An 18,600-nucleotide genomic window follows, 5' to 3' on the forward strand; every position below is an offset into this window, starting at 1 on the left:
ATGAATCTGTGTGAAATGGCAATGTTTTGTAAATGAAGTTAAATGTATTAAAAGTCTTCATTTCCTCTTGTGGACACTTTTGTGATGTTCTGTACAATAGACCTGATTTAATAAGGGTGTAAACTCAGAGTGATAAATGGTCTGTTTCCTTTCTTCCAGTTGATCCCACCATCAGTTCTGTCTCACACACCACACACTTCACTCCAACCCATGGGGACACGACAGTAACAGGTATAAGCTTTTTTACCTGACTTCTTCTTCACATTTCTCTCACATCATTAAATCTGTCTCTTTTTTTTATTTCAGATAAGTTACTAACTTATACTACCCACAAAACCCTCATCACTCCCCCATCTCAGGGTATGTAGAATATCTACCATGTTATTTTAAACCTGCTGCTCTGCTCTGTGCTTTAACAACTGACAGGAAGTAACTGTAGACCCATTACCATGTTTTCATTTCCTTTTAACCATCAACATCAAAGCACCTTTTAATGATGAACATGTCACAGAATACACACATTACAGACAGAATACACACATTACAGACAGAATACACACACATTATAGACAGAATACACACATTACAGACAGAATACACACACATTACAGACAGAATACACACATTACAGACAGAATACACACATTACAGACAGAAAACTCAATTTAGGCTTAAACTTTCATGGCAGTATATATATGCTAAATAAATAAATACTAAAATCCTGAGAAAAAAATAGTAAGTACACTATATTAAATTTCTATGTGCAGTTTAATATATACAGTCATGTGAACAGAATTAGGACCCCATCAAAGCCTGTTTTTTTAATAGTTAAACATATTGGTGTCATTTAAAACTCATTTTAACAGTATTGAAAAATTCAAGTAATAAAACTAAACAAATAAAACCAAGCAAGATGATTAAAGAAGTCTCCAAAAACCCTACAATATCATCAAAAGGACCTACAACAAGATCGTGCTACAGTTGATGTCAAAGTGCATGAATCTACAATCAGTAAGAGACTGAACCACTTTAAATATCATTGGAGGTCTGAAGGAGGAAACTTTTACTGTCTAAGAAAATCATGAGGATCATTGAGAAAGAACTTCTGTAATAATGTGCTGTAGGCAGATGAGTCTTAAACTGAATTATTACACATCATAACAGAGGGGATGTTTAGTGTAAGCCAAATACAGCAATTTAGCAAAAAATCCTCATACCAACTGTGAAACATGGAGGTGGAAGTGTTCTGGTTTGGAGATGCTGTGCTGCAGCAGGACCTGGTCAGATCACCATCATATAACGTACTATGAATTCCAAATTGTATCAGAAGGTGCTTGAGGAACATTTGAGACCATCTGTGAAAAATGTTAAGCTGAAGCAAAATTGGACCTTGAAACATGACAAAAAATTCCAGTAAATCCACCAAGGACTCGCTGAAATGTAAACAATGGATAATTTTGGAGTGACCAAGTCAAAGCCCATATCTAAATCATATAGATATCCTGTGTGGTGATTTAAAACTGACTGTGGATGTAAGAAACCCCTCAAACACACAGCTGAAAGAGTTGTGCATTGAGGACTGGGGGAAACTTTCTGGCTAAAGAATCGTCTCATTAAGGTTAATTCAGCCAAAGGGGGAAATACTAGCAATTAGGGCACAGGGTGTACAAACTTTTTCCTCAGATCAAATACTCGTTTCTGTTGGCTTCTTTTGTTTAATAAGTTTAAACAAACTGATTTTTGTTGTTTACATAAAATTACATCATTTCATTAACATAAAAAAACTTAAAACTAGATCAGAAATTGACATGTTGACATTTTCCAATGAAGAACTGGGTATTTAATGGGTTGTTCTAATCTTTTCACATGACTGTAAATTAGGTTGTTAGGAGGAGTTCAATTAGGTGAAATAAACATAATCAGCATGATGACGTGAGCAAAGAAAGATCAATGAGTCAGCACTGGACGATATTCAGCAAGATTTTATTCTTAACGAAGAAAATCTTATTTAACTTAATATAGAAAAGATCTATATTTTTGTTGATTTATTATTTTGTAGCCCAATTTGAAATTTGAGTTGTATTGAGGTTTTGTTGTTTCGCGAACAAGTTGTGACCTGGACTTAGAATCATGCATGGAACAAGATTGCAAGCCTTTCACTGAGTCTTTAGAGCTGTTGAAGTGCTGAAGAATTTAATTTTCATATTGAGAAACAGAAGAAATAGCTGGATGACAGAGTGAGTCAATTTTGGACTTTTCTTCACAAATGGATTATTTCATTACCAGATCGTGAGATACAACACGATGGTAGGGCTGAACTGTTGTATCAAAACAACTCGTAGGTACATAGACAATTGTGTATTTCTGAAATACGGGACTTTTTTCTGCCAATCTAGAAACTGGACTTTTATAAGTGAAGTGTTGATTTGTATTGAATGGTATTGAATGGTTTATTTGTATTGAATTTGCACCTGCCTCGCCCTTCGGTCGCCACCAGAGGGAACTCGTCACAGCACCACACCCGTTGCAAAGCATCTCTGCGGTGCCGAACCCAACGTCAACGTCACCTGCAACCTTCTACGCGATCTCCTTGGCTGCTACCCCACGGTTCGCCTTCCCAGACAAGTTCAACGGAGATCCGGAGAAGCAAGGGCTTCCTGATGCAGTACTCGCTTTTTGTCACACAATAACCCTCTCTCTTCCCCACCAGCCGAATAGCCTTGGTGTGCATGCTCCTTACCAGAAAGGCTTTAGAGTGGGCCACCGGACCACCCAACAAGCGAAACACTTTGGTGAACTTGAATGTCTTCTCCTCTCATTCTCAGAACTGCACTCAATTTGACGTACAGCTAAAGGTGCAGAGAAGACACTGGCGCTGCGGGCAATTTCATTTTGGAGGAGTTCGTTAAATGGAACGCAATTCCACTGGCCGAATGTATTCCCCCCTTGGCAGTGGAAGCGATAGATGGCCGACCTCTCGGAAAAGGGCGCATAAGATTCAGCACCGAGGACGTCGAATTACTAGTGGGCGCGCGACACAGCGAGTTTATCCGGTTCCACATCGTAACCTCTCCTCGTTGTCCTCTAATCTTGGGACTGCCATGGCTGAAACTGCACAATCCGGTCATCTCATGGAGAGAGCCGCAAATCACAGCTGGGATGAAGCCTGCTCTCAACACTACCAGCCCTCTAAAACACGCCTCCAAATTAACTCCGCGATTAACACTCCTGTTTTTCCTGGGCTCCTGCTTGAATATCATGACCTCGCAAAAGCCTTCAACAAGGTCAAAGCCATCGAGCTTCCACCACATCAACTCCTTGGATTAACAACCTGAATCCAAGGCTATGAATAAGTATACTGAGGAGGAGTTAAAGAAGGGATTCATCCAACATTCTGTGTCTCCAGCATCGTCTGGGATCTTCTTTGTGAAGAAAAAGGATGGAGGGCTTCGACCATGCATTGACTACAGCACTTTGAACAAGATCACCGTGAAGTTTTGCTACCTTCTCCCCCTCGTGCCTTTGGCCCTTGAACAACTTTGCAAAGTACTTCACGAAGCTGGATCTGCACAGCACTTATAACCTCATCCTCATAAGAGAGGGAGATGAATGGAAAACCACCTTTTCTACCCAGTCTGGACAATACGAATATTTGGTCATGCTGTTCGGCCTGTCTAACAGTCTGTCTGTTTTCCAGTCATTTATCAACGATGTTTTCCGTGACATGCTGGACCGCTTGGTTATCGTCTACGTTGACGACATTCTCGTTTACTCCAAGATGCTAAAAGAACACATTCAACACGTGAGGGCCATGCTGAAATGTTTGATCCAATACTGACTTTATGTTAAGGCCGAGAAGTGTGAGTTTAATAAAACCTCAACATTGTTCCTGGGTTACTTCATCTCCGCCAAGGGGGTCGCCATGGACGATTCAAAAGTAAAAGCAGTGTTGAATTGGCCTCAACATCAACCCATCAATGAACTGCAAGGTTTCCTTGGGTTTGCGAACTTTTACCGCCGCTTCATCCATGGGTTCAGCACCATGACCAAAAAAGCACCGTCTCGTCTCACCTGGTCACCCGAGGCCATTAGGGCCTTCCAGCTGCTGAAGGAGAGTTTCACCAGGACTCCCATTCTCCATCACCTTGATCCTACCCGGCCGTTTATTGTCGAAGTTGACGCCTCCTATACTGGAATCGGGGCGGTCCTTTTTCAGCGTCATGGTCCGGCTGATAAGATGTTTAGTGTAGATCACCCACAGAGCGCAACTACGATGTGGGGAACCGCGAATTATTGGCCATGAAGACAGTGTTCAAGGAGTGGCAGCACTGGCTAGAGGGTGCTGAACACCCGTTTACAGTTCTCATTGAACACAAAAATCTAGAATATTTAAGTTCCGCCAAACGAATGAACCCTCACCAAGCACAATGGGCCATGTTCTTCACCCGTTTCCAGTTTCCGGTCACTTACAGACCAGGATCCAAAAACACTAAAGCTGACACACTCTCTCATCTGTACAAGGAGCCATACCAGGACTCTATTACAGAGACCATCATCCCTGAAACCCAGGTCGTCGCTCCTATTCAGTGGGACATTATTAGCGAGATCTCCCAAGCTAATGTCTCCAGCCAGCCTGCTGCAGCCCTTACCTATCCCACAACGGCCCTGGTCCCACATAGCCGTTGACTTCATCACCGACCTTCCTAAATACAATGGCTGCACCGTAGTCCTCACCGTGATGGACTGTTTCTCAAAAGCTTGCCGTCTATTAAGACTCCAGAAACTTCCCACGGCATTTGAAACAGCTGAAACCCTCTGCAACTACGTGTTTCATTTCTACAGCTTACCCGAAGACATTGTCTCCGACAGAGGGCCACAATTCACATCACGGGTGTGGTCCTCCTTCTTCAAGCAGCTGAATGTGAACATCAGCCTCACCTCCAGATACCACCCACAGGCCAACGGGCAAATAGAACGTATGAGTCAAGAGCTCACCCGCTTTCTCCACTCCTACTGCCAAAATAACCAAGCTGATTGGAGCAGGAATCTCATCTGGGCTAAAGTCAACTCACTCATCAAACCAGCCACTGCCATCACCCATTTTCAGTGCATACTCGGATATCAGCCATCCTTGTTCTGGGGAGCCCTCTGATCTACCAGCAGTAGACGACTGGTTCGGTATAAGTGAGGAGACCTGTAACGAAGTGCACCACCAGCTACAGTGAGCTATCAGGAGACAAAAAAAGCCAAGCCGACAAACACCGCAAAACGCACCCTGATTACCATCCCGGTAAGTGGGTCTGCATCTCAACCCGAGACATCCGTCTCCACCTACCCTGCAAGAAGCTCAGCCCTAGGTATGTGGGCCCATTTAAAATCACCAAACGAATAAACCCTGTGTCGTACCGCTTGGCGTTGCCTCCGACCTACCGCATCTCTCCCACTTTCCATGCCTCGCTGCTGAAACCCGCTGGCGGTCCGAGAGGGGACCGGGAGGGGGCTACTGATCCATCAGGTCCGCCGCCCCTGCTGGTCGACAGCAAGGAAGCTTACCAGGTCTGCACACTACTTGACTCCAGACGCCGGAGAGGTCATCTCGAATATCTGGTCGATTGGGAGGGCTACGGCCCAGAGGAACGCTCCTGGGTAAGGGCGAGAGACGTCCTCGACCCATCACTCACCGCCGAGTTCCACCGTGACCATCCGTGACTGGCCCCTCGACCTCGTGGAAGACCCCGGAGTCGCACATATCCTCGCTTCGGGAGCCGCTTGCAGGGGGGTGTACACCAATTCAACACTTGTTTGACTGTATATTTGTAATCTCAGCCCCAGTTCCACCCATATGAGGATGGGTTCCCCTTTGAGTCCTGTTCCTCTCAAGGTTTCTTCCTTACCAATTTAAGGGAGATTTTCCTTGCCACTGCTGCCTGAGTCACCTCAGACTTGCTCATTGGGGATAAATAAATACATACATACATACATACATACATACATACATACATACATACATACATACATACACACTGTGAACTATATACATCTTAATTTTTAACTATATTAGTTCTTTTTTCTCCTTATGTTTAACTTCTGTTCGATGTTTATGTTCTGTAAAGCTGCTTTGAGACGAAGCCCATTGTAAAAAGCGCTATACTTTCAATTCAATTCAAGTTTATTTGTATAGCGCTTTTTACAATAGACATTGTCTCAAAGCAGCTTTACAGAACATAAACATAGAGCAGAAGGTAAACATAATTAATGATAAAGGAAATAACGAATAATAAAAGTAAAAGAATTGACAGAATAAAAATTCTAGATTATTATTAGATATAAATAGTTCACAATGTGTTTGTATTTATGAGCAAGTCTGAGGTGACTCAGGCAGCAGTGGCAAGGAAAAACTCCTTAAATTGGTAAAGGAAGAAACCTTGAGAGGAACCTGACTCAAGGGGGACCTCATCCTCATATGGGTGACACTGGGGGTGTGATTGTAGTATACAGTCAGATAAATGTTGTATTGGTGTAAGGATCATGGACTTCGGATCTCCTTAGTATCACAGAGTCTAACTGGAGATGTCTCAGGATTCTTAGAGTCGGCCTCGGCTCAGTGGACGTCCAAAGGCTTCGTCCCACAGAGGACGTTGGGAGCTGGTACAATGTCTGGATGCCTCGGGATGGGTACAAAGAGAGAAGCAGTGAAAAGGGATTAACATATCTGCTGTTCATAAAAATGTGCAGGTCTGATGTACTAGTGCATGATACGATAGGATGTATTATGTGTACGCCTGACTAAAGAGATGAGTTTTTAATCTACATTTAAACTGGGAAAGTGTGTCTGAGCCCTGAACACTATCAGGAAGACTATTCCAAAGTTTGGGAGCTAGATACGAGAATGCTCTACCACCTTTAGTAGACTTAGATATACTGGGAACTACCAGAAGTCCTGAGTTTTGTGATCTCAGAGAGCGTGAAGGGCTGTAACATGTTAGAAGACTAGTTAGATACATGGGAGCTAAACCATTAAGAGCCTTGTACGTAAGTATCACCAGTTTGTAATCAATTCTAAACTTAACAGGTAGCCAGTGTAGAGATTATAAAATTGGGGCAACATGGTCATACTTTCTTGTCCTAGTGAGAACTCTGGCAGCTGCATTTTGGTCTAACTGTAACCTATTTATTAATAGTCCAGTCTAGAGGTCATGAATGCATGAACTAGCTTCTCAGCTTCAGATACAGACAGGATGTTTCTCAGTTTGGCAATATTTCTAAGGTGGAAGAAGGCTGTTTTGGTAGTATGGGCGATATGATTTTTAAAAGACAATTTGCTGTCTAATATTACACCCAGTCCTTTCACTGTCGAGCTATTAGTAATAGTACATCCCTCTAAATGGAAGTTAAGTTGTGAGAGTTTCTGTGTACTGGTTTTTGGACCTATAAGTAGTATTTCTGTCTTAACAGAGTTTAACAACAGAAAGTTGCAGCTCATCCAGTCTTTTATCTCTCTAAGGCATTGAGTTAATTTGGACACTGTGGCTATTTCATCTGGTTTTGATGAGATATATAACTGTGTGTCGTCAGCATAACAATGGAAACTAATCCCATGTCTTCTAATAATGTTCCCTAATGGAACCATGTATATCGAGAAATGCAGAGGTCCTAGAACTGATCTTTGAGGGACCCCATAATTAACTGGTAGTAGACTGGAGGATTCACCATTTAATTCTACAAAATGGTATCAGTCTGACAGGTAGGATCTAAACCAACTTAAAGCCTGTCCATGAATACCTGTGTAATTTTGTAAGCGATCTAGAAGATTCTTGTGGTCTATAGTGTCGAATGCAGCACTAAGGTCAAGTAGAACTAATAAGGACATACAGTCTTGGTCCGAAGCTAAGAACAATTCATTTGTAACTTTAACAAGTGCAGTTTCTGTGCTATGATGGGGCCTGAAACCTGACTGAAACTCTTCAAGGATATTGCTCTCCTGTAAGAAGGAGCTCAGTTGAACAGACACAACCTTTTCAAGTATTTTAGACATAAACGGAAGGTGTGAGATAGACCTGTAATTTGATAGTTCATTTGGGTCTAAGTTAGGTTTTTTGATGAGTGGCCTAATAACTGCCAACTTAAAAGACTTCGGGACATAACCTAAAGATAACGAGGAGTTAATGATATTAAGAAGAGGCTCACCAGCTTTATGTAACACTTCTTTCAGTAGTTTAGTTGGGATGGGGTCTAGTGAACATGTTGTTGATTTAGCTGTAGTAATAAGTTTGTCTAACTCTTTCTGTCCTGTACTTGTAAAGCTCTGTAAAGCCTTAGGTGAGATTGTGTCACTAGTTCCTCTCATATCTATACAAATAAACTTGAATTGAATTGAATTGAATTGAGTTTCCGGACTGCATCTCCCATAATCCTCTCACCAGGACTGATTACACCGCCACCTGCTGCCAATCACCCAATTCCTATATAGCTGCACTTGAACTTGACCTACTATTGCCTGTTCTTCGATTACGATTTCTGCCTTCTCTACATTGTTGTGTTTGCCGGTGTTGATCTTTGCCTGTTGTTTACAAGTGAGTTAATAAAGCCTGCATATGGATCCCCGGCATTACGACCCATCATTACACCTATTTTGTTTCATATTGTACTGCAAATTTGTAAGTATATATATATATAAAATAGACTAATTCTGTGGTGTTCAACATTTTAGAGTTTTTTTCTGTTTTTGTGAATATTTAAAGTTTTGGGTACCTAAAAGCAGTGTTGTAATGTAACGGAGTACAAATACTTCATTAGAGTACTTAAGTAGAAATTTCACGTATCTGTACATTACTTCGATATTTAAATTTTTGTCAACTTTCACTTTTACTCCACTACATTTCCTAGATAAAATGTATACTTTTACTCCGCTATATTTCCACTAAGCATCTTTGTTACTCGTTACTACAAAATAAAATCAGAAGAAATGTGTGTGACTGCAATAAGGGAGGTTTGGTGAATCACTGCTCCTAGATTTCATTACGCTCCGCACGCTCTATTTCAGCGTAATGTTTCCAAAAGTAGGCAGAAGCACAACTGAAAATGCCATGGAAAAAAGCACAGCATTCACTAAATTCCAGGGGTTTCATTACCACGGCGTAAAGTGGGCGTGTTTCCGGGGGTCTTGGAAAAATGTATTCTTTCAAAAAAAAAAAAAAAAGCATACTACAAAGGACAAAACAGTCATACAGGTAGATTTATTTTAGAAAACAAATAAACAACCAAAAACTACGGTTATGGTTAGGGTTAGAGTTAGGGTTAAATTAGATAATCGGCCATGCCTACCCGATAACGCAATATCTGTTACACTGTTCTGAACTCCCTGGAAATAAGTGCCTGCCATGGAAGCACCTACTGGAGGACCTCCCATTATCGTAGACCAAGGGCGGCCAACCAGTCAGAGACCAGAATCCACATTTTTTTTCCCTGCCATTTTGAGAGCAAACATGACACAGATTGTTTACTCAAATGATCTTGCTCCTACTGGGAAACTTGAACTCAAGTGAAGCGAACATGCACAATAAAAAGACACAAATACAAACTTTGATATGAACGTAAGAGCCGCATGAAACTGGGCAAAGAGCCACATGCAGCTCGGGAGCCGCGGGTTGGCCGCCCCTGTCGAAGACAACCACCCCAACGATATTGGTGAACAGGGTGAGGAAGATAACATTATACACCCGTGGCCGTATTTGCAAGAAATTTTTCTGTACATTGGAATGAAAGATTCTACCTACCAGATGAAGTGCCTCTTATACCTACCGGAAATCTCTTTTCTACTTTTTACTTTTACTTCAAATTAAATATACATATATATTATATGTACATTAAATATCAGATACTTTAAGACTTTTACTTGAGTAATATTCTAAAAGGTAACTTTCACTTCTACGTCTTTTTCTAGTACGATACTTGTACTTTTACTCAAGTATCGCTTTCTACTTTATACAACACTGCGTAAAAGGTACAACGGAATTAATAGGTTTCAAACAGTAGAGTTTTATCATAGATTTTCTTTCAAACTTCAGTTCAGCGCTGCAAAATAAAATCCGGATGCTGACAATTTGTTCAGACATCTTCATGGTGGGTTGTGGAATGATGTAATATGTCAAAAATCTAGTAAAAACTTCAGCAGCTTGATGATGATGCTCACAGTACTCCCACCGAGGTTATTCAGGCCATCTTTCATGCAATTCTATGCAGTCTTGATCAATTTTTTTTGGTTTTTGATGGTCTTCCTATTGTCTGTACTGGAAATGTGACTTCTGCTCTGTAAACAAGAGCGCATATGATGGTAAAGGTGACTACAGAGATGGGTTTGAGGCCCATATCTGCAGTCAACCAAAAGTGAGATTTAAAATAAGGTTTGGTAAAATAGATCAAAACAGTACTAGACATTTATTTACAATGAGGATTTAGCGATACTTACAAACCGAAATTGAAGGGAGAACATTAATTTGTAATGAGTAAGTAACAATTCACACCTTAAAGGAGATTGAAACTACTCCTGATCAATCAACTGAGAGAATTACAAAGCTACAACTCTATAAGATCAACAATTTTCATATCAACTGTATAATAAGAAAACAATGCTATTGTCAAGATCAACAATGCACAAAATTGTTACGGTAAATTCAGTATAAATGGGCAGAATATAATTTAAAATATTGTGACACATTGTGTGTGTTTCTGTTCCAGGATTCACAACTATAACTGTCACAACTGTCTTGCCTGTTGCTCTAGTGCTGCTTCTCATTGGCCTTTTATCAGCTGGAGTGATACGGTGTAAAAAAAAGACCCAAGGTACTACAAACAAACAAGCACATTTTAATTTATATTCACACAACATGTTAAAGTGTTAATTTGTTTTCTTTTCAAACCAGTGCAGAAACAACCAATGCAGCCAAAGTCACATGAATGAACTTTATCATGCCTATTTTCATGAAAAAATATGAAAAATATGTGAAAGATGGTGTAATGTGCAATCGTTCGTCTAGCATGCATATCACTGAACCCACAAAACAACTGATCAAAAGTCAGACAAATTATTAAAAACAGTACAACAATTCTTCAAAGATCTGTAATGTAGATAAGATATTCATTAACACATGGAAATATACAGTAGTTCCTCCACACTATGGATGTGAAATGAATGGATTGTGATTTTGTTCATTGTCTTTAGAGAATGTGATTTAAAGCAAACTTTTTTTTCTCTTCAGGCTCTAGAACAGTGACACAATCTTCCAGAGAGGTACAGGCCAGTGATTTGTTTCAGATGTTACTTTCACAAACAATTTACTTACAAACATTTTATTAATTTTTATTTTCCATTTCAGACAAATGAAGATTATGAAAATTATCAAAATTTGCATCCTGTTCAAACAAAAGAAAATGACAAGGGTTTAGACCCAACCACCAGCCAATCAGATTCAGTCTACCAGAATCTGTCCTATATCAATAAACATTAAGATTCTTGATACTTCTGTTCGCTAGCCAAGTGGACTGGTTTGAGCTGTCAAACTGATTAATGTAACCCCATTGTTTGTTTCTTTCTGCAAGTTTTTGTATCTTTTTTTTGGGAAATACTCTTTTGTGCTTTGGATCATTTCAAATGTTTTTTTATGAAGGACAAATCACACACTCTTTGCATTGTATGGTTGATAATGGAAGTCTCAAGGTAGCTAGTCATGTGAATAACGAGAGTTGCTCTATAAAGATATTCAGCTCATGTCTGGCTTTATTTTTAAGCCTGGCACTTGATTCCCGTGGCTCAGGCCATGGCTCATCATGGGGCTCAAAGTTGGTGGAGTATGAGAAAGTGAATCCTCTATCTCTCTCCTCCTCTGCAACTCCAAAGGTCGCATTTTGGACTTGGAAGCTTGTTTCACAATTTCTTCCTAGCAAAACAACAACCTAATGTTGTCTGCATCCTTTAAACAGTTGGTAAAGTAAGTTTTCAAATCAGATTTAATCGGTATTTGCAACTTTGGAACTTTGTAGTATTAAATTTTAATTATTTCTCATATTGCCCTCCAACTACTTTATTGTAAATCCACAAACAGGCTCTAAGCAGGATCTATGATGCACTTAAGAAATATAATTCAACATCATTAGATCTACTGAAAAATTATGTAGAGAAAGGTGTAGACAAACCATATTCTAAGGACAACTGTGACAAAATAATTCAGGGACTTTATTAATCAACCATTTGCCTTAGACATGCTGTAATACAATTTGGCCTAACATCAGACTTTTTAAGATTAAAGCTGACAGATCCCACATGATAGATGACAGCAATCTCCCTCAGCTCTGCTGCATATGTTCTGGACATGACATATGTTCTAGACCTTCTCTGGGCTTTTTGGAGAGGTGGTAAAGTATAGAGCCATCTCCATTTATTGCATTGTTTAGTGTGTTCAAACAATGCAAAATTATGAAAATAAAAGGAAAGTTACAGTTTTTTTGGATTGCTTAAGCACGATTTTCAAAACAGGGCCCGTGTTTTCAAAACACTACACACAATTAGCACAACCACACACAATTAGCAAAACACTACAGATCATAATTAAACACTCTTGTAAAAACTATACACTTCTGTATAAAAACCACACTTTGTTACCATATGAAACACACATTTTTCACATTACTATACTCTGTGTTGTAAGGGCCCATATGGGGCTTATACACAATTTTGCATGACACTTTTCTTCAGAGAGTTTTACGAATGGATGGAGAGGAGATCCAGCATGAGTTCATTTACCTAGATGAGGCTGGGTTCAACCTGACAAGAACACGAAGGAGGGGAAGAATCATCATTGGCCACAGGGCTATAGTCAATGTCCCAGGGCAACATGGGGGTATTATAACACTGTGTGCAGACATGACACAGAATGGGGTCCTCCACCGCCATGTCCATACGGGCCTTTACAACACAGCACTCATACTTACATTCTTGGACCAATTGCACAAGATAACAGCAGCAAATCAAATCGATCATATGCAATACATTGTTGTTTGGGACAATGTGTCTTTCCATCGCTCTGCTATGGTTCAGAACTGGTTTCAGCAACATCCACATTTCACCGTCCTATATCTTCCACCATACTCTCCATTCCTCAACCCTATAGTTTTAATCTGCATGGTAGTGGAAAGTATATGATCTCCGTCTCCAGGCTGAGGTACCCCTCATCCAAGCCATGGAGGAGGCCTGTGACCAGATGGAGGTAGCAGCAATGCAAGGATGGATTCATCATTCACAACGTTTCTTTCGAAGGTGTCTTAATAATGACAACATTGCCTGCGATGTTGATGAAATTCTCTAGCCAGATCCAGCTAGGCGAAGAGACAATGTCTAGTTTTTTTTTTGTATTTTTTTACCATAAACTTACAGTACATGTCAACATTTTGGGCGTGTTGACAAATAAATGAGTTTCTTCAGTCAGGATATCATTCAGTCATAAAGCTGAACATTTATATTAATAAAATATTCAATAATATTTTCAGCAATATTTTAGATTTTATTTTATGTGATTAGAGAAAACTCTGAGCATTTGCACTATTTCAGAAAAAGTCACTAATACCAAAACAACAGCAACACTTGTTAACCACATCCACTTCTGCTGACATTACTTTTTGCTCAGCAGTTGGACATGAGAGATTTATCTTTTGAGTATATATTGAGCAGTAAGGAGGTTTTCTGGAAGTGTTTGATTACAGATGTCAGGGAAGTGTTTTACAGTCACTACACAGGAAGTGACACATCACCCATGTGGTGTATGAGTATGTTGAGTGGTGGTTAGTACATCTACTAATATGATAATTAATGAGGTAAAGTGTTTGACATACAGCTCACAAGAACAGCTTCACTCTTATGTAGTTTGATAGAAGTGACAGAAGGCCTTGACTGCACTACAAAGAACAAGATTTGTGACGTTCTTGTACTTGAGCAGAGTTTTAATCCACATAATGATGTCATTGTATTGCAGAAGATCTCAGCAAACAAACAAAAATATTACTGTCTGTTCCTTCGGTTCACATAATGTCAAGGTCTTTATGACCATCACAAGCCATTATGGGCTTTAATCTTCAACAAGGATGCATTGATTATTGAAGGCCAAGGCTTTGTTTTAATGTAGAAATCCCTGGAGCACATCTAGTTTCAGACTGGTACATTTTACAAACTATTATATACTCAAACTCTCTACAGACTGAGAGGAAAAACAAAGAAGTGACATCACAGTTACGTTGCAGTACACAACTGAAGAGTTTTTCTAACACTAGTCCTTAACTACATGTCACATGTTTAAAGATCAGGGCTGATGTTTTATCAGAGCGGTCGACCTGCAACCTCATCTCTCTTCTTCCTGTTAATCAACACAAAATGTGGGTTTAATATCTTCATCAAATAAAGAAGATATCAGATGTCTGACATTAGGTGTGGGCGATATAGCCTTAGTGCAAACACAATGAAGGGCATTTACAATCCAATGCGCCATCATTGATGACAGATTCCTTAATCTGAAGTGTGAATCTATTGTCATAAAGTGGCAGCAGCAGCATTATAGTGCAATAGTAGTGACAGTCACACAACATGAGTCAAATGTAAGCACAGTACAAACCTATTCTTAGTACGAGTTGGTAGTGTTTTCCCTGTATAATATAACTCCTTAACACTAGTTTAACAGTAACTAAAGTAATTTAACCTTGTAACTTATCAGGAGCCTGCACAATATTGTTACCTAATAAAATTTACCTAACATTTTAAGTACAAATGTAAACAAACAGAAGCATTACGAACAAACCTTCTAAATGTAAAACACTTACTGCCTAAAAAAAATAAAAAATAAAAATGCTATCAAAACTTAAGTAACAGTTAAGTCAAATGAGGTAGAATATCAACGCTGAAACCGTTGCTGTCACGGAATCGCCAGGTTCTCCTCTCACTCAACAAACCAGATCCATATCACCTGCGTACTAATCACCATCACCTGGCACCCGTCATTACCGCCACCTATAAAAGACTCTCTCACACACACACACACATGCTGTGTCTACTAACCCGACTCTTTATCTCTCTCTCTTTACGCAGTAGTCATCCAAGTGCTTCGCCCTCCGAGAAGGTTATCCATGTGGTCTTGTACCCAGTGATCCCAGGTGTGTGTGGCAACGTCGCCTGCGCTATCTCTCCATCATTCACCTTATTTTCACTACCCAAGTTCAATAAACTGTTTCTTAGACGAATCTCCGCTTCTGTCGTCTTCTGTATGTGACATGTCTCTAATTCTTTGTGCAAACATAAAATGGAAGTCAGATTAGAATGTCAGTGCTGGAACTGTACAAGTAAACACTAACTAGCCGTCCATGTGGCAGACACATCACCAGCATATTCACTGATGTTGGATTATTGACATCACGAGATGACACTTTTTTTATCATGTAAAAATTACACCAATGTTGTCATGGACAGTATGATATGGCACCTCCCTATCTGACATGTTTTATTTAGATTATTAGGATGAGAGTTTGGCGTTTATAACACGTGTATTATACGTGTAATAATATGTGTATATGATATTCTAACACACACGTATCTCTTGTGTACCTTCCTCTTCTCTTACACTGATGCACCATCTTCCTGGATCATATTTCATTCCACTGTATATTATTCTCCAGCTGGTGCTGATGCTGTAACTACAGTAACTGGATACAGAGGAGTTTCTTTTCAGATTAAATGTCCCTATGAATCTAGATTTGAAGATAACAAGAAGTATCTCTGCAGAGGTGAATGTCCCTATGGGGGGAATAAAGACATTCCTGTTGAATCTGGATCTCGTGCTAAAGACCCCAGATTTTCTCTTTATGATGACAAAACAGCCCGAGTCTTCACCGTCACCATCACTGATCTGAGACCTGAGGATGGAGGCACTTACTGGTGTGCGATAGATCGGATATTGTCTGATATTTACACAAAGATTGTCCTGCAGGTTAAAACAGGTGAGTGTTACACAGAGAATAAATAAATCTCACACATTATTTCACTGATTATTAAATATTGTTATTGAGGCAGATTATGTGCAGTGTGTCCCAAACATCTCCATACAGAGAGGAAACTAACACTTTAGTATTATTTATTCTAATGTCTTTTACTCACACACACACACACACACACACACACACACACACACACACACACACACACACACACACACACACACACACACAGCAGTGAACACACACCCAGAGCAGTGCAGTGTGTCCCAAAAATCTCCAAACAGAGATGAAACTAACACTTTAGTATTATTTATTTATACTTAAGTATTATTTAGTCTTTTACTCACACACACTCACACACTCTCTATCTCACACACAAACACACACACACACACACACACACACACACACACACACTCACTCACACACATATACATACGCACACACACGCACACAAACACAAACACACACAGACAGTTTCACTCTTACATTCTCACACTCTCACTCGCTCACTCACTCGCTCACACACACACACACACACACACACACACACACACACACACACACACACACACACACACACACACACACACACACACACACACAAAGACACGATCACTCACACACACACAAACACACACACAGTTTCACTCTTACATTCTCAGTCACTCACACACACACACACTCACTCGCTCACACACACACACACACACACACACACACACACACACACACACACACACACACACACACACACGATCACTCCCAAACACACACACGCACACACACACAACACACACACACACACACACGCACAAACACACACATGATAACTTACACACACACACATTCACACAAACACACACACGCGCGATTACTCGCACGCACACACGCAGATAGTTTCACTCTTACATTCTCACACTCACTCACACACACTCACTCGATCACTCACCCACACACACACACACACACACACACACACACACATAGACTTTCACTATTACATTCTCACACTCACTCACACACTCACTCTCACACTCTCTCACACATACAAACACATACACACTCACCCTTTAAGAAAGGCTGATGTGTAAATTTCACATACTGTACAGCTGTACACACACACACACACACACACACACACACACTCACTCACTCACTCACTCACACAGTTACACACATACTCTCTTTCACACATACACCCACACGCACACACACACTCTCTCTCTCACACACACTCTCTCTCTCTCTCTCACACACACACACACACACACACACACACACACACACACACACACACACACACACACACACACACACACTACCCACAAGACCCCCATCACTTCCTCATCTCAGGGTATAAGTAACAGGAAGTAACTGTAGACCCATTATCATGGTTTCATTTCCTCTAAACCATCAACATCACAGCACCTTCTAATGATGAACATGTCACAGAATACACACATTACAGACAGAATACACACATTACAGACAGAATACACACATTACAGACAGAATACACACATTACAGACAGAGTACACACATTACAGACAGAGTACACACATTACAGACAGAATACACACATTACAGACAGAATACACACATTACAGACAGAATACACACATTACAGACAGAACACACACATTACAGACAGAATACACACATTACAGACAGAAAACGCAATTTAGGGCAAAAAAAAATGGCAGTATATTTGTTACAAGACATTTTGCATAAAATAATAATAATAATAATAATAATAATAATAATAATAATAATAATAATAATAATAATAATAATAATAATAACGTATTCTCAGGATTTATATTGAAATGAATACATGACTCTTTGAAACTTAAAGCTGCAGCCACAGTAACATTCCCACCCAAAGGTCTACTTCCCCTCTACACCTGGTGCACTTGAACTTATCTCACAGTGGGTTTGTGGTCTGGACAGATGTGAAGTCTAAATTTCCAGTTTCAGTCTACAGGGTGTTTTTACTCATGCAGTGTTTAGTTTGTTTGAACAGAACCCTGTTGTTCTTTGCCTCACTGTGGTCTTGTGCTCAGTTTGGGTAGGTTACAGGTCTTAATACTGAGTTATTCTGTCGACAACCCAACATGTTGGTTTAGAACATCTGCTCTTTTGTCAGCATTTTTATTTTAATGGTTCAGCTGATAAGGCAGAACCTGATGATCTTATAATAAAACTAAGTACTAATCAAATTAATGTCCACATCATTAAGATGAATGAACTCAGACTGTCATCTGATTTGAGGTCTTCAGGTGACTTCTAAATAACTACTACTCTAAACCTACTGTAAATCTAAACAAAGCACAACTTTACAGTGTTAAGTTCACATCACACTAAAAAATGTAGAGTGTTAGAATGTTACTGCAACAGACAACTCTAACTACATAAACTCAGGATTGTGTTCAGTTTATAATCACCAAAAGTGTGTAAACTCATGTTTTTTACAAGGACTTTTTCAGCCAAAGCTTTTATCAGCATGAAAGAATACAGACTTTAGTTCCTATAAGACCAAATATTCCAGTTTCAGCCACATCAAGTTA

At 39.8% G+C, this 18,600-nt stretch overlaps 3 protein-coding genes across 5 annotated transcripts in view; 2 read left to right on the forward strand and 1 right to left on the reverse strand.

Moving 5' to 3' along the window:
• Positions 1-12,549, forward strand: part of LOC113649294 (CMRF35-like molecule 3) — a 16,688-nt gene extending 4,139 nt beyond the window's left edge. The window contains exons 3-7 of the mRNA XM_047803618.1: positions 160-231; positions 307-360; positions 10,738-10,842; positions 11,259-11,290; positions 11,376-12,549. Coding sequence (XP_047659574.1) covers positions 160-231; positions 307-360; positions 10,738-10,842; positions 11,259-11,290; positions 11,376-11,507 — 395 coding nt within the window. The 3' untranslated portion in view covers positions 11,508-12,549. The remainder of the gene's footprint in view (positions 1-159; positions 232-306; positions 361-10,737; positions 10,843-11,258; positions 11,291-11,375) is intronic.
• The window catches only part of LOC113646534 (CMRF35-like molecule 3), a 254,033-nt gene that overhangs the window by 138,109 nt on the left and 97,324 nt on the right, over positions 1-18,600 (reverse strand). The window lies entirely within an intron of this gene.
• The window catches only part of LOC113661138 (CMRF35-like molecule 8), a 256,058-nt gene that overhangs the window by 86,266 nt on the left and 151,192 nt on the right, over positions 1-18,600 (forward strand). The gene's annotated exons all lie outside the window — the stretch shown is intronic.

This window comes from Tachysurus fulvidraco, chromosome 18 (assembly GCF_022655615.1).
Source record: "Tachysurus fulvidraco isolate hzauxx_2018 chromosome 18, HZAU_PFXX_2.0, whole genome shotgun sequence".
NCBI lineage: Eukaryota > Metazoa > Chordata > Actinopteri > Siluriformes > Bagridae > Tachysurus > Tachysurus fulvidraco.